This window comes from Anomaloglossus baeobatrachus, chromosome 6 (assembly GCF_048569485.1).
Source record: "Anomaloglossus baeobatrachus isolate aAnoBae1 chromosome 6, aAnoBae1.hap1, whole genome shotgun sequence".
Lineage (NCBI taxonomy): Eukaryota > Metazoa > Chordata > Amphibia > Anura > Aromobatidae > Anomaloglossus > Anomaloglossus baeobatrachus.
Window position 1 is genome coordinate 141,995,721 of NC_134358.1, and position 17,372 is coordinate 142,013,092.

The following is a 17,372-nucleotide window of genomic DNA, read 5'->3' on the forward strand; positions in this document are numbered from 1 at the left end:
CTGATTTGTGTGTATGTGTGTGTGTGTGCTGTTATGTGTGTGTATGTTCCGCAGCTGCAGGACCTTGATGTGTGGATGCGATGTGATGTATGTGTGAGGTGTGTGTGAGAGTGAGTGTGAGCCGGTGTACACTGGTAACTATGATACACATCGGGTAACTAAGGGACCTTAGTTACCCGATGTGTATAATGGTTACCAGCTTTCACGGCCTCCGTCAAGATCCCAGCATCGCAAGGTTATGTCTGGCGCTGCCGGGATCCTGACGGAGCCGGTGTAGAAGCAAGCGATATCCCAGGATGTTGTGAGGTGTGTGTGAGAGTGAGTGTGAGAGTGAGTGTGATCTGATGTGTGTGTGTACTCACCTGGGAATCGGAGCTCCGTGTCAGTTGGGCCAGAGCGAGCGTGCATTGCGTGAGGGGGGCGGGGCCTGCAGAGAGCTGGGGCGAGAGGCCAATCCGTGTGGGGGGGCGGGGCCATGGCGAGCCCAGCGGCCAATCAGCTTTGTGTCACCGTAAGGACACAATTTCGGAGCATGACAGACAGACAGACAGAATAAGGCAATTATATATATAGATATATATATATATATATATAATATAATATAATTTTTCCAGTAGACTGAATACTCATTGACTAATTGTGACATTGCACTCAAACCCCATAATTTATCAGATGAGGACCTCATAATTCATCAGACCTCTGAACAAACCCTTGAATTCACCTGGTTACTAAATTAGTATATTGAATCATATGGCAGTTATGTCATAACCTGACAGGTTGCAGTAAACTGTCCCTAGATGTTACTTTATTATGTGACTCTGCACATTTAAAGGGGTTGTGAATGTTTTTCAACAAGCACACCACCGTATTGACCTACTAACCGAGTAATTTAGAGAAAAAGGAGGTGTGTAATATGGGACACCAGACAATCGCAAAGAAGTGCAACCACACAAAAGAAGAAAAGCGATCAAAGATCTTATGCAAATATTGATTTTATTGCTTTAAATAAGCAAGTGCAAGGTGGGGAGAGGGACAATATACAAAGGGTGCAGAGACCACGATTCCACGAAACCCAGGAGAATAATTATTAATTAGATGTTTGATCGCTTTTCTTTTGTGTGGTTACATTAAAGGGGTTGTCCAGCCTAAATCCACAAGTCTGCATTCAGATATGTGAATCCTCACATCGCGCACACTGTGCCAGACCCGGGGACGGAGGTCACGTGGCCGCGAGTATGCGCTATCCATATTCCTGGCCACATTACGTCTAGGTAGGTGTTGCCTCGCTTTATGCAAGTGTATTGGGCCAGGCCACAGCCTTCTAGTTGTATTTTGGCTGTGAGTAAGGCATACTCGCGGCCACGTCCCCAATGTTCCTGCGTCTGACACCGAAGAATCTTCACAGAGCACAGTGCGTTCGATGTGAGGATTCACAAATCTGCAATCACAGTGACTACAGACTTGTGAATTTAGAGCAAACAACCCCTTTTAAGGCCTTGAGGCTGCATACAATTATGGATCAAACCTGTGCCTAAATGATTTTCACCATTAGAACCACTAATGTATGAATACTAGTGTGATGTGTAATTACTATGTAAGACAATACTACCAGTAAACCGTGTCCTAGTAGTGCCAGAAACCGGTCCAGACTACAATGATGACAACTGGTCACTTAAAGAGCGCCTGTCACATGTAAAAAATACTGTTGACCTACAGATATGGGCTTAATCTGTAAGTTAATTGCATTTGAAACGGCACATTAAACCCCACTGCTGGGAGGAAAAGAACTTCTTCGTCCTTGCAGTTTTTGGGGTTCATTCACTAGGGGCTGGCACTGGTGCAAGTTCAATAACCGCTCTGTAGATGGAGGGTGGAAAGTTTAACCGTCCCGCACAATTACTGACAGCCGCTCAGCATTGCAACTTACTGCCAGTCTGTGCGAGGTGGTGGGGGGGGGGTGGGGTTGTAGTTACAGACACCTCTCTATACACAAATTAAATGCACAAACAGACTAATGGTCTAAATTAATGCCCTGAAGTGGTCATAAGATACACAGAGCAGTGATTGAACTCACAGTGGTAGCGCCCCATTACTAAAACTAGAGCGCTGCCAGGAGGAATAAAGTTGTTTTCCTCCCGGCAGTGGGATTTAGTGTGCAGGTGACTGGCAGGATTCAAACGCTGTTAAGCAGCAGATTAACCGCATATCTGAAGGTTAACACCGTATTTACATGTGACCGGTTTCCTTTAACTTCTGCAGCACATCTTGACCTCTGCACAACTCTCCGTTTGCTCATTAACATTGCACTCCAGCGACTTTCTGCTCCTCCTCTGAGTGAGGTCACCGCTCTGCAGACTCTCTGCGTCATGTTGCACTCTGTGTGACTCTAAAGTGACTTTTACAATGTAAGTCTATGGAGCATCAGAACGAGGCTCCATAGGATTACTTTATAAAAGGGACTCCGATCTCACGTATAGAATGATCTAGCTAGTCTGAAGAACAGCGACATGACTGAGAAGAAGAGCAGAACAATGATGGATGCAGGAGGAAATGGCGGTAAGTGAGTATTAGTACACTCACACTACACTACATGCAAATATTCACAGCTTTAATGGATAAAGAAATAATTGCAGACTTCTTTATTAGCGTGCCAAACAGTTATAGAGCTTTCCTTTGTGCTGCACTCAGAATAGTGCTCGCTTTGTACCCCCACACTGCATTAATGCTGCATACTCTAATAGTGGTCTTATACCACTGCTGTGGACGGACTGATCACACATTGTCTGTCCTATAAGAACACAGATGACAACTGATGTAAACGTTCTTTTCTCTTGATTGTAACATGTATATTTATGGGAAAATAAAGTCATGATTGTATAAAAATCTATGTGTACATAAAATGTCATTCTCATTTACAATAGATTTCAGAATACCCCAGTTGTATGTATTTTTAGCATTAGGATGAATATCCATTCTGTCATTTGCTGCTGTTCTATTTCTGACTGTGAAATCTAATCCCTCTGCATTTTGTCTTCTCTCCAGGGAGCTTGTACAGTAGGTGCACTGATGACCTGCGAGAACTGAGCTGACGCACGTGGGTGATCTGCTGACGCTTCTTCTGTGCTTGGCGAATGTCTCACCAAATAATATAAAGGCAATTGATAGAACATGGGAGGAGCAGTAAGTGCTGGGGAAGACAATGATGATTTGATTGATAATCTAAAGGAAGCACAGTACATACGCACTGAAAAAGTAGAACAAGCCTTCCGAGCAATTGATCGAGGGGAATATTACCTGGAAGGATACAGGGACAATGCCTATAAGGACTTGGCTTGGAAGCATGGAAACATCCACTTGTCTGCACCCTGCATCTATTCAGAAGTCATGGAGGCATTAAAACTTCAACCAGGATTGTCTTTTCTTAATCTTGGAAGTGGAACTGGATACTTAAGTACAATGGTGGGCTTAATTTTAGGTAAATCATTTTTCTTCTAATTCTATAAATCTTTTACAGGAATACTGTTAAAATTGCCATTTTAACTTTACTATATACCAGAAGTGGTCACAGACAAAGAGGACCCCTGTGCAAGAACAATATATGGGTCCTTTGCAGTTCATCATAATGTACAATTCCACCTACTTTATGGGTAGACTGAGCCCCCTTATCTTCTACGATCCATGCGCAGCCGCACCGGTTGCACCCATGGTATGCCGCCCCTGCTGAATACAGCTGTAACATGTCAACTACAAGCCACAAATATAATTTAACTATGACTATTGGCGGAGAAGCATGTGACCAGACCTGTCCATCAGCCTCCTCCAATTGTAAAACTCCTTACATGGAAAAGCTACTTTTCTATAGGAGGAGGCTAATGGACAGGTCTGGTCACTGTTCCTCCACCAACAGCCATTGTATGGACAGAAGGGATATTCAGTTTGAGGAAAGCTGTATAAACAAGAAAAAGTGGACAGCCTCACTAAAGGGAACCTGTCAAGTGCAATATGCACCCAGAACCACGAGCAGTTCTGGGTGCATAATGCTAATCCCTGCCTAACTGTCCCTGCATGTAGTAGCATAGATAAAGAGATCTTTACAAAAAGTATTCCTGATAAGTTCCCTTTAAGGCTTTGTTCACACCATGTTTGCAAAATATACACGATGAACATTTGTGGGCCTGTACATGTACATCTTGTGACAGCAAAACTATTCTTAAAAGGCTAAGCGTGAACGCCACAAGAACTCTGGACGCGTCTTGTGGTTTGTGGCATGTCAATAACAGATATCTTAAATTGTGTAATTAATGAGGGGCTTCCAATAACCAGACTTTTCAAGCACATCCCACTGATGCTCATTTGGATTGGGATCTGGTAAATTTGGAGAACTCGTCTTCACCTCAAACCATTTCTGAATAGTTTTTGAAATGTGACTGGGTGTGTTGTTAGGTAGTGGTGCACTCGTATACTAAAGGGTGCTTTACATGCTGCGACATCGCTAGCGATGTCGTGCGCGATTGCACCTGCCCATGTCGCTGTTTCGTCATGAGGGTGATCGCTGCCGTAGCGAACAATATCTCTACGGCAGCATCACACGCACATACCTGCTTAGCGACATCGCTGGAGACACCGAATAATTTCTCCTTTAAGGGGGCGGTTCGTTCGGCGTCGCTAAGTGGCCGCCCAATAGCAGAGGAGGGGCGGAGATGAGCGGCCGGAACATGCCACCCACCTCCTTCCTTCCTCATTGCCGTTGGACGCAGGTAAGGAGATGTTCGTCGTTCCTGCGGTGTCACACATAGCGATGTGTGATGCCGCAGGAACTACGAACAACCAGCGGCATGCACCACCAACGATATTGTGAAAAGGAGCGACGTGTCAACGATCAACGATTTTTGACGTTTTTGCGATCGTTGATCGTCGCTCCTTTTAGTCACACCCCGATATCGCTAACGGCGCCGGATGTGCGTCACTAACACCGTGACCCCGACGATATATCGTTAGCGATATCGTTGTGTGTAAAGTACCCTTTAGTCTTTAACACAATATAAGGGCAGTAGGTGGTAAATGTCACTTTAACTTCCACATGAATGCCAGGATTTAAAATTTCCCTTCAGAACATTGCCAAGACAATCAGACTGCCTTTGGATTGCCTTCTTTACATGGTACATTCTGGTGCCACCTCCTCCCTATGTAAGTGACATAAAGGCACCTAGCCCATAATATGATGAAAAAGTAAGTATGCTTCATGAAACCTGGCCACTTTCTCCATTGGTCCATGATCCAGTTTTGAAGTTTGTGCCCCATTGTATTTGCTTTCATGGTTTGCTCCTATACAACCTACAGTCTTGGCCTTCTCTGTTGGCATCCTTGAAATTGTTCCAGAAAATAAATATTTCACCCAGAAAACTGTTGTAATCCTATGTTGTCATACACATTTTCTTTCCTTTGTATGTATTAGAGAGGGGGGAAAAAAGGCAAATTGGACATAATTTGACACAAAACCCCCAAAATGGGCAGATCAAAATTATGGGCACCTTTCCAAAATTGTGGGTAAATAACTTTGTTTCAAGCATGTGATGCTCCTTCAAGCTTACCTGAGGCAAGTTACAAGTGTAGGAATATGAAAATTGCATGTGAAATCCGATAGAGATCAGAAGTTGACTCAGTCTTTGTATTGTTTGTCAGGAGAAGCATGGTGAACAGAAAGAGAAGAGAACGGTCTGAGGGCTTGAGAGCTAAAATTCTTTAAAAATATCCACAATTTCAAAATTACAAGTCCATATCCAGAGAGCTTCATGTTCCTTTTATCTACAGTGTGCAAAATAAGAGGTTTACAATCCATAGCACTGGAACTAATCTCCTTGGACGTGGACGGCAGAGAAAAATAAATGAAATGCTGCAACGCAGAATAAGTAGCCCCAATCGAGTTCCAAAAAAAGTCAAGCTGTCCTGCTAGCTCGAGGTGCATCAGTGTCAGTGCAAAACTATTTGTCCACATTTGAAGTAAATTTAAATTCTATGGCAAAAGACCCAGGAGGACCCCACTCCTGTCAGACCTAAAAAAAGCTAGACTTCAGTTTGCCAAAATGTAGGTAAGCTAAAATCCTTCTAGGAAAGCATGTTCTGGACAGATGAGACCATTATTTTTGTTGAAACTGCTCACTCTACTGTTTAGCAAAAGCAGAATGAGGCCTATAAAGAAAAGAACACAGTACCTACAGTCAAATATGGTAGAGGTTCAAAGATGTTCTGCGGTTGTTTCTCGGCACTGGGTGCTCTGACTGTTTGCAAGGCATCATAAAATCTGAACATTAACAAACTATTTTGGGTTGCAATGTAGTTCCCAGTGTCAGAAAGCAGAGTTGGCTTCCTAGGCCGTGGGTCTTCAAGAAACACCCAGAAATGGATAGAAAAAATTGAAAGTCCTGAATTGGCAGCAATGAGTCTGATCGAAGTCCCATTGAAAACTTGTTGAGAGATCTTAGAATTGCTGTTTGTTTGTAGAAGGCGCCTTCAAATATGAGAGACCTGAAACGGTTTCCAAAAGAAGAGTCCAAAATTACAATTGAGAAGTGTAAGAAGTATGTTAATGGTTATAGGAATTACTTATTTCCAAAGGGTGTGCAACCAAATATTAAAGGGCTGGTTCACCCATATTTTTTATTGTCTAGTTCGATATTATATTGAGAAACAATGTTTCTCTCAAATACCTTGTGTTGGCAATAGTGCCTGTGAGAGGCGCTATTGCAGACCGCTGTTCCCGCTCCAGTGACGTCACCGTCAAGTGCCGCACACGTCACATCCGTGCAGCCGGCTACATTCTTCCAGACTCACTGAGCTGTTGGCGATGTTTCACCGCTGTCACAGCCCATCTGCTCCCTGCTTCCCCCTCACTCCTCCCTCACAGCACAGAGCATCATGTCTCCTGCTTGCAGCGTTCTGTTGTGATGGAGCAGGGAGCAGATGGGCTGTGACAGCAGTGAAACACCGCCCACAGCTCAGTGAGTCTGGAAGACTGTAGCCGGCTGCACGGATGTGACATGTGCGGCACTTGACGGAGACGTCACTGGAGCGGGAACAGCGGTCTGCAATATCGCCTCTTACAGGCACTATTGCCAACACAAGGTATTTGAGAGAAACATTGTTTCTCAATATAATATTGAATTAGACAATAAAAATATGGGTGAACCACCCTTTTTAAGTTTAGGGCACCAACAATTTTATCTGGCCCATTTTAAGATTTGTTTTATGAAATTACAGTATGTCCAATTTTTTTCTTTTTTTTTTGTATTTTTTTTTTTTTCTTTGATACACGCACATGAAATAAATGTGTATAAGAACACGTGTGATTGTAATAATCTGCACAACGTCATCCGCTTTTCTGTCATAGCAGGCATTACATTTTTCCTTTTTTTTTTCAGTTTTTGCTACAAAAGCTTTTCAGTGGGAACAGACCAGAATGCATAGCTATTTCTAGTCACTAAAATGTAGGCATCTCAAACTGTTGTTTTTTTTTTTTTTTTTTTTTTGGACCACGATCAGTCATTACATCATGGCAGTTGAGGAAATTCTCATGTGACCTGAACTTCTCTATCCCAGTTTTCCAGGCATAATTATTTGGTCCTTGTCCCTCAGTTTTTTACGCTTAAGGCCGCTTTACCCGCTGCGATATCGGTACAGATATCGCTAGCGTGGGTACCCGCCCCCATCTGTTGTGCGATACGGGCAAATCGCTGCCCGTGCCGCACAACATCGCCCAGTCCCGTCACACGTACTTACCTTCCCGGCGACGTCGCGGCTACCGGCGATCCGCCTCCTTTCTAAGGGGGCGGTTCGTTCAGCGTCACAGCTGCGTCACTGAACCACCGCCCAATAGAAGCGGAGGGGCGGAGATGAGCGGGACGTAACATCCCGCCCACCTCCTTCCTTCCGCATAGCGGCCGGGAGGCAGGTAAGAAGAGCTTCCTCGTTCCTGCGGTGTCACACGGAGCGATGTGTGCTGCCGCAGAAACGAGGAACAACTTTGTTACTTCTTTGTCGCTCCATTGGGAGACCCAGACAATTGGGTGTATAGCTTCTGCCTCCGGAGGCCACACAAAGTATTACACTTTAAAAAGTGTAACCCCTCCCGTCTGCCTATACACCCTCCCGTGCATCACGGGCTCCTCAGTTTTATGCTTTGTGTTGAAGGAGGCACACATTCACTCAAGCTCCCATTTTAGTCAGCGGCAGCTGCTGATTGTATCGGATGGAAGAAAAGAGGGCCCTAACAGGGCCCCCGGCATGCTCCCTTCTCACCCCACTAAGTTGGCGGTGCTGTTAAGGTTGAGGTACCCATTGCGGGTACAAAGGCTGGAGCCACATGCCGTTTGTCCTTCCCCATCCCTTAGAGGCTCTGGGAGAAGTGGGATCCTAACCGGTCACCATTCACTGGGACCGGGCTCCCTCCGCAGCCCCTGGGGGAATCTGACGGACAGGAGACTGAGTATCATCAGGGACAGGCCCTGCATCTATAAGGTACTCTGTGTCCCCTTGGGGACGGTGCATGGAGCGCCTGTGTTAGACGCTGCAGCGGCTGCTGTTTTTTTGTGACGACCGGGACTACCGCGCCGACCGCGCCTGTTTGCCGGACGCGTTATTAAATTTAGTCCCCGGCTTCTGCGGCCTAGTACCATAACTCCCGCCCCCGGGCCTGCCAGTCAGGGGTAAGGGCGGGACGGTCGACTGGACGTCGGCAGTGAGGGCTGGAGCATACTTAGGTGTTCTCCTCCCCCCTCACTGAGCACTGTGGGGCACCAGATTCCCGCACTTTATTAGTCACGCCCACGGCTCCCTCCTCCCCTGAGAACTCTGGCAGCCATATTTACAATCACTTCTGCCGGTGGAGGATTTCAGAACGAGCTCTACAGCTCTGGGAGGCCCAGGCAGGGAATCTGGTGGACACACAACCGCTTTGGGCGGTCGGTAAGCCACACCGGTTACCCGGTGCTGGCCCCCCTTGGGTGCCGAAGTGTGTGTGTGTATGTGTGTATGTGTGTGTGTGTATATATGTATATATATGTATGTATGTATATTATAATTATAATATAATATATTAATATATATATATATACATTTTCTCTGTTCGGCCGCATTGTTTCGCTTTTGGCTATATACCCTCAGTGATCACTCTCAGAGGAGACTACAGCATGTCGTCCGCAAAGAGCAAGGGTGCCAAGGCACAGGCTTATTTTGCAACCTGTACCTCTTGTGCGGCTATGTCACCTGCAGGTTCCACCTACCCTCACTGTGTGCAATGCTCGGCCCCTGTGGCACTCACTCAGCCGGAGCCTCGGGCACTGGTGGGACCCTCGGCTCAGGTAGAACCGCCGGCTTCCACTGTCCAGGTGGCAGGGACAGAGTTTGCAGTTTTGGCTGAGAAACTCTCTGAGTCGCTTTCACAATCCATGGCTCAGTCTATGGACAGATGGTCTGCTAAGATACTAGAAGCCTTGCAGTCCAGATCGGTCACACAGGCCCCGGGCACTGTGAGTTCATCGCCCCCAGGCCCCTCTCGGTCGGTGCAGCGTGCAGAGTGCTCCTGGGGTGACACCTAGGTCCCACGGGGAGGACTCCGACACGGACCGCAGTCCCAGACCGGCTAAGCGGGCCCGCTGGGAACCTTCCCCGGCTTCATCACGCTGTTCGGGGTCGCAGCATGAGGACTCTCTGGAGAATGAGGCGGAGGTCGCAGCTCAGGGCTCTGATCCTGACGTTGCTCTCAATCTTGATACACCTGAAGGGGACGCCATAGTAAATGACCTTATAGCGTCCATCAACCAGGTGCTAGATCTTTCTCCCCCAACTCCACCTATAGAGGAGTCGGCTTCACAGCAGGAGAAACACCAGTTTAGGTTTCCCAAACGTACACAGAGTGCGTTTTTCTATCACTCTAACTTCAGAGATGCTGTTCAGAAGCACAGAGCATTTCCGGACAAGCGCTTTACTAAGCGCCTTAATGACACACGTCACCCCTTCCCCCCTGACGTAGTTAAGGGTTGGGCTCAGTGTCCCAAGGTGGATCCTCCAGTCTCTAGACTGGCGGCTAGATCCGTAGTATCAGTGGCAGATGGTTCATCGCTCAAGGATGCCACTGACAGGCAAATAGAGCTCCTGATGAAATCCATCTATGAAGCCATAGGCGCGTCTTTTGCTCTGGCCTTTGCAGCCGTGTGGGCACTCCAAGCTATCTCAGCTTGTCTGTCTGAGATTAATGCAGTCACACGTACCTCTGCTCCGCAAGTTCTGTCTTTGACTTCTCAGGCATCGGCCTTTTCGTCCTACGCCATGAACGCCGTCCTGGACTCAGTGAGCCATACAGCGGTAGCGTCCGCCAATTCGGTGGCAGTCCGCAGGGCCATGTGGCTACGCGAATGGAAGGCAGACTCTGCTTCCAAGAAGTTCTTAACCGGTTTGCCATTTTCTGGCGACCGTTTGTTTGGCGAGCAATTGGATGAAATTATTAAACAATCCAAGGGTAAGGACTCGTCCTTACCCCAGTCCAAACCAAACAAACCTCAGCAACGAAAAATTCAATCAAGGTTTCGGTCCTTTCGGCCCTCAGCCAGGTCCCAATCCTCCACGTCCAACAGGTCAGAGAAGGGCCAGAGGAACTCTTCTGCATGGCGGTCTAAGTCACGTCCTCCAAAGACCGCCGGAGGAACCGCCTCCAAGGCGGCCTCCTCATGACTTTTGGCCTCCCCAAACCGCATCCTCGGTCGGTGGCAGGCTCTCCCGCTTTTGCGACGCCTGGTGGCCACATGTCCAAGACCGATGGGTGAGAGACATTCTGTCGCACGGTTACAGGATAGAGCTCAGCTCTCGTCCTCCGACTCGTTTCTTCAGAACATCTCCGCCCCCCGAGCGAGCCGATGCACTTTTTCAGGCGGTGAACACTCTGAAGGCAGAAGGAGTTGTGATTCCCGTTCCCATTCAAGAACGTGGTCGCGGTTTTTACTCCAACTTGTTCGTGGTGCCAAAAAAGGACGGATCATTCCGTCCCGTTCTGGACCTCAAACTGCTCAACAGACACGTGAGAACCAGACGGTTCCGGATGGAATCTCTCCGTTCTGTCATCGCCTCGATGTCCCAAGGAGACTTCCTAGCCTCAATCGACATCAGGGATGCTTATCTCCATGTGCCGATTGCACCAGAGCATCAACGCTTCCTGCGTTTCGCCATCGGGGACGAACACCTTCAGTTTGTGGCACTGCCTTTCGGCCTGGCGACAGCCCCACGGGTCTTCACCAAGATCATGGCATCCGTGGTGGCGGTCCTACACTCTCAGGGCCACTCGGTGATCCCTTACTTAGACGATCTCCTAGTCAAGGCACCCTCCCGGGTGGCATGTCAACACAGCCTGACCATTGCTCTGGAGACTCTCCAGAGGTTAGGGTGGATCATCAATTTCCCAAAGTCAAAATTGACACCGACCCAATCACTGACTTACCTCGGGATGGAGTTTCATACTCTCTCAGCGATAGTGAAGCTTCCGCTGGACAAACAGCGTTCGCTGCAGACAGGGGTGCACTCTCTCCTTCGGACCCAGTCACACCCCTTGAGGCGCCTCATGCACTTCCTAGGGAAGATGGTGGCAGCAATGGAGGCAGTTCCCTTTGCGCAGTTTCATCTGCGTCCACTTCAATGGGACATTCTCCGCAAATGGGACAGGAGGTCGACGTCCCTAGACAGGAACGTCTCTCTTTCACTGGCAGCCAAAACCTCTCTTCAGTGGTGGCTTCTTCCCACTTCCTTGTCGAAGGGAAAATCATTCCTGCCCCCATCCTGGGCTGTGGTCACGACGGACGCGAGTCTGTCAGGGTGGGGAGCGGTCTTCCTCCACCACAGGGCTCAGGGAACCTGGACTCCGACAGAGTCCTCCCTTCAGATCAATGTTCTGGAGATAAGGGCAGTGTATCTAGCCCTAAAGGCGTTCCATCGGTGGTTGGAGGGCAGACAGATCCGCATACAGTCGGACAACGCCACGGCGGTCGCGTACATCAACCACCAGGGCGGCACACGCAGTCGTCAGGCCTTCCAAGAAGTTCGGCGGATTCTGCTGTGGGCGGAAGCCACAGCCTCCACCATCTCCGCAGTTCACATCCCGGGCGTAGAAAACTGGGAAGCAGACTTTCTCAGTCGCCAGGGCATGGACGCAGGGGAATGGTCTCTTCACCCGGACGTGTTTCAAGAGATCTGTTGCCGCTGGGGAACGCCGGACGTCGACCTCATGGCGTCTCGGCACAACAACAAAGTCCCGGCACTCATGGCACGGTCTCAAGATCACAGAGCTCTGGTGGCGGACGCATTAGTTCAGGATTGGTCGCAGTTTCGACTGCCTTATGTATTTCCTCCTCTGGCACTGCTGCCCAGAGTGTTGCGCAAGATCAGGTCCGACTGCCGCCACGCCATCCTCGTCGCTCCAGACTGGCCAAGGAGGTCGTGGTACCCGGATCTGTGGCACCTCACGGTGGGTCAACCGTGGGCACTCCCAGACCGACCAGACTTGCTGTCTCAAGGGCCATTTTTCCATCTGAATTCTGCGGCCCTCAACCTGACTGTGTGGCCATTGAGTCCTGGCTCCTAGCGTCCTCAGGGTTATCTCTATCACGCCTTTCGCAGAAGGTGGCCTTCCTAGTGGCAGTCACATCACTTCGGGGAGTGTCTGAGCTAGCAGCGCTGTCATGCAAAGCCCCCTTCCTGGTGTTTCACCAGGATAAGGTGGTTCTGCGTCCGGTCCCGGAATTTCTCCCTAAGGTGGTATCCCCTTTTCATCTCAATCAGGATATCTCCTTACCTTCCTTTTGCCCTCATCCAGTTCACCAATGTGAAAAGGATTTGCACTTGTTAGATCTCGTGAGAGCACTCCGGCTCTACATTTCTCGCACGGCGCCCCTGCGCCGTTCGGATGCGCTCTTTGTCCTTGTCGCTGGCCAGCGTAAGGGGTCGCAGGCTTCCAAGTCAACCTTGGCTCGGTGGATCAAGGAACCGATTCTTGAAGCCTACCATTCTTCTGGGCTTCCGATTCCTTCAGGGCTGAAGGCCCATTCTACCAGAGCCGTGGGTGCATCCTGGGCATTGCGGCACCAGGCTACGGCTCAGCAGGTGTGTCAGGCGGCTACCTGGTCGAGTCTGCACACTTTCACGAAACACTATCAGGTGCATGCCTATGCTTCGGCAGATGCCAGCCTAGGTAGGCGAGTCCTTCAGGCGGCGGTCGCCCACCTGTAAGAGGGGGCCGTTTTTCGGTTCTTTTTATCGAGGTATTCTTTTACCCACCCAGGGACTGCTTTTGGACGTCCCAATTGTCTGGGTCTCCCAATGGAGCGACAAAGAAGAAGGGAATTTTGTTTACTTACCGTAAATTCCTTTTCTTCTAGCTCCTATTGGGAGACCCAGCACCCGCCCCTGTTCCCTTCGGGCTGTTGTTCTTTTGTGTACACATGTTGTTCATGTTGAATTGTTCTTTTGGTTCATGGTTTCAGTTCTCCGAACATCCTTCGGATTGAATTTACCTTAGACCAATTTATAAGTTTCCTCCTTCCTGCTTTTGCACCAAAACTGAGGAGCCCGTGATGCACGGGAGGGTGTATAGGCAGAGGGGAGGGGTTACACTTTTTAAAGTGTAATACTTTGTGTGGCCTCCGGAGGCAGAAGCTATACACCCAATTGTCTGGGTCTCCCAATAGGAGCTAGAAGAAATGGAATTTACGGTAAGTAAACAAAATTCCCTTCTTCTGCAGTAACGATATTTGAGAATGGACCCCCATGTCACCGATGAGCGTTTTTGCGACGATGCAAAATCGCTCATAGGTGTCACACGCAACGGCATCGCTAATGCGGCCGGATGTGTGTCACCAATTCCGTGACCCCAACGACTTCGCATTAGCGATATCGTAGCGTGTAAAGCCCTCTTTAGTCTACGTGCCGACATTGTTGTGTTTTTGTTTTGTTTTTTTTTTTGTTTTTTTAACCGTGGCGTTCGCCGCCAGGTCACTGGCTGATCTTACAACTGGGACCAGACTCTCACTAACAGGAGCGGTGGCCGCACCACACCTTTCATTTTAACTCCCTGAATGCTGTGATATGATCACAGGGACCCAATCACTGCCATGGCAACCCTGGGTTGTCACCATGAGGACCCCAGGTTACTGAGGTACTGATCGCCTCACAGACCAGGGCACCTACGTCACAGGAGTCCCCTTCCTCCACGTCCCGCGGTAAAGCGAGATGAGGAAATGGCTGCAGGGGAACCCCAGTGACGTCAAAAACGTACAAAAAAGCAACTTGTGCATTACACGTGCATTTTTCACTGACTCCATTGAAGTCAATTGGTGAAAAACGCAGAAATAATTGACATGTTGCTTCTTTTATCAGCAACAAAAACTGAAAAGAAAAAAGTAGCAACATGGGCACAGCAGGTCAGGATTCTTATTGACTTTGCTCGGATGCTTTTTATTTGCTTTTATTGACTTAAAATAAGCAAAAAAAACCCACAGGTTTGTTTGTTTGTTTTTTTTTTTCCTCTTCCTGCTTCCACTATAAACTTATGCGCTCTCGATCTCTTTATCATATATTGACCATGACCAGGTGAGCCTCCCCATAATGCCTCACAGCCGTCACATTACATGGTATAGGCACAGAAGGGCCTGTCGAAGCCTGTAAAGGGGCATGGACTGCAGCAGTCATTATGTGGTTAATCTGGATAGTGAGAGGAGGTCACAGCTTGGCCATAGAGATATGCAGAGAAAGCCAAAAATAGTGAGCAAATTGCATAGCTTGTTTCATGGCACAGCAGAGCATTAGATTACTGTGTGTGAAGTAAAATATTGATGCATGGATTGAAATGCTGGTGTAAGAGGATAGGAAAGCTTGCAATGTTTTTTGCATTTGCACATAAGCCAGTCATTAAAAAGAACCTGTTAGGTCCAATATGTACCCAGAACTGCTCATGGTTGCTAAAATATTGCTAATCCCTGTCTATCTGTCCCTGTATACACTAGTATAGATGAAGGGATCTATAGAAAAAGTATTTCAAAGATCTTATATCGTAGGCTAATGAGCGATGGAACTAGTCCCCTCATTGTTAATTCCCCTGGCTAGGTGGCTCCATTAGCATGTTAGCACACCCCTGTGGGAGTGCTAACATGCTAATGAACGTACAGCATCAGAGGATGATCTCACTCACCTCTCCGCTGCCATCGCCGCCCGACGCTGGATTTCGGTTCAGTGTGCACGATCCCGAAGTTTCGGTCATGCGTACTATGAAGCCAGGTGTACCTGTCCTGGCTTCAAACTGCAGTAGTGCGCATAACTGGATGTCCGGGATCATGAGCTGAAGTTCAAGAGTCAGACGCGACTGTAGCAGAGAGGTGAGTGAGATCATCTGACACTGCACTTTCATTAGCATGCCCACAGGGGTGTACTAGCAAGCAAATGAAGCGGACTAGCCAGGGGAACTAATGCCCAGGAGACTAGTCCCCTCGCTCATTAGCATATGATAAAAGATCTTTAGAAATACTTTTCTAAAAATCTCTTTATCTATGCTAGTGTATGCACGAACGATTAGGCTGGGATTAGCACCCAGAACTGCTTGTGCTTCTGGGTGTATATTGGACCTGACAGGTTCACTTTAATATCAATGGAAAAAACAAAAGTCAATATTTAGTCAATATCCAGCTCTTGACGAGTTTAAAGATGACAAGAGAAATACCAAGGCCAGGTATCCATCAACAGACAGCTGTTTGGGGGTATTGCCCCTTATCAGTGTGGAGTAGGATTCTGGCTAGGTGGGAGCAATGCCAAATAGACCAGCAAGACAAAACAATCACTGATCTCAGGGAGACCAGCCAGAGAAAACACTGCCGGCAGCCAGCGAAGGCGCTCAACACAATGAAATCCTAGGTACATTGCCCCCTGGGAAGTATGCAAATAAAAAAAAAGCCAGATATCCTTCCGGGAAGGACCTAACCCGGAGGGATATCTGGCTATATACAGTGTCGAGACTCCTAACAGAGGCTCCACGGACCTTTTTTGATTTGCATATTTCCCAGGGGGCAATGCACCTAGACTTTCACCTTGTTGAGCGCCTTTGCTGTCTGCCGGCAGTATTTTCTCTGGCTGGTCTCCCCAAGATCAGTGATTGTTTTGTCTTTCTAATTCCCTAAGTCAGTTTCCCCTGAGCTAAAGAAGATACTTACAAACCACTTCTTCCAGTTGAGACATTGGATGAGAACAGTTGGCGTTTTATACATGAATGATTTGGGGTGGAGGATATGACGTAAACATGTAGTTGTGTTGTGGTGCTAGAAGTAATGTAATCGCCAGCCATGGTGGGAAAAGTTCTGTTCATGGCAGCGAGGTGGTAGTGCCACAATGAGTTAGGGCAAATCTAATGATGGGAATCAGGACACTAAGCAGGGGAAACATGACCATTCCAAAAATGAGACAGCTGTCAGCTGAGTTGGCATTGATTGTGTGGTGGACATGACCTAGGAGCTAAATCAGATTGGCGAGTACAGGATGTCACCAAACATGGTGATTGCGTTCAGCATAAAATGAAGTGCTGATGTCCTGCCAAAAGATCTTCGTGGATCAGATCTGCTTATCTGACATTGATGGAGGATGTTAACACTAGAACTACTGAGGTAGTCATTTTGACTACTTTGCACCATGTATTTCTATATAGGTGTCACGAGTCCAGTAGTTCTAGTGTTAAACAATGCCTGAAAGCTGTGGTCATTGTGCAAAGTCCTATATATGGTGATCTCTGGTGTGGAATTTCTCTTCCCCATTGAGTACCAAAAGAATTCATAGTGCCTGCACATTGCAAGACGAAAATCCGCTCTGGAACTCTATTAGGAGCTCTGATTTTTTTTTTTTTTTTTATCCCATAAAACTGCATAATTTGCTCACGTGGGATAAGTGAACTGGCTAGTAATATGAGCAACTCTCAAGCCGCCATGCTCTTTCTACTCTCTATCTATCTAGCTATGCTGCATCTAAAAATAAATATCTGTAGTACTTGATTGCGGATATCGTCAACTACTGCTTATTATACTCTTATTACTCCTACGTCTCTGTCTCAAATACGTGCCTGGTTGTATTTCAAAGACCCACAATATACATATATACTGTAAGTCCACTGTCATCTGTGTGCCAACTCCCATCTGGTCAGGTTGCTGATGATAAAGTCACTACTGTACCACCTCATGGATTCAAATGCCTTTCTGTTATATTATTTCATGCACTTGACCTCTCTGGATGATACCCAGCCACCATTTTGTCTCATAGTCGACAGGCAGAGCTGCAATTGTGGACTGGCAAAGTCATGGCAC

General features: G+C 47.7%; 1 protein-coding gene across 1 annotated transcript in view; it reads left to right on the forward strand.

The window, feature by feature from the left end:
* The window catches only part of PCMTD1 (protein-L-isoaspartate (D-aspartate) O-methyltransferase domain containing 1), a 103,120-nt gene that overhangs the window by 34,666 nt on the left and 51,082 nt on the right, over nucleotides 1–17,372 (forward strand). The window contains exon 2 of the mRNA XM_075353279.1: nucleotides 3,043–3,475. Coding sequence (XP_075209394.1) covers nucleotides 3,169–3,475 — 307 coding nt within the window. The 5' untranslated portion in view covers nucleotides 3,043–3,168. The remainder of the gene's footprint in view (nucleotides 1–3,042; nucleotides 3,476–17,372) is intronic.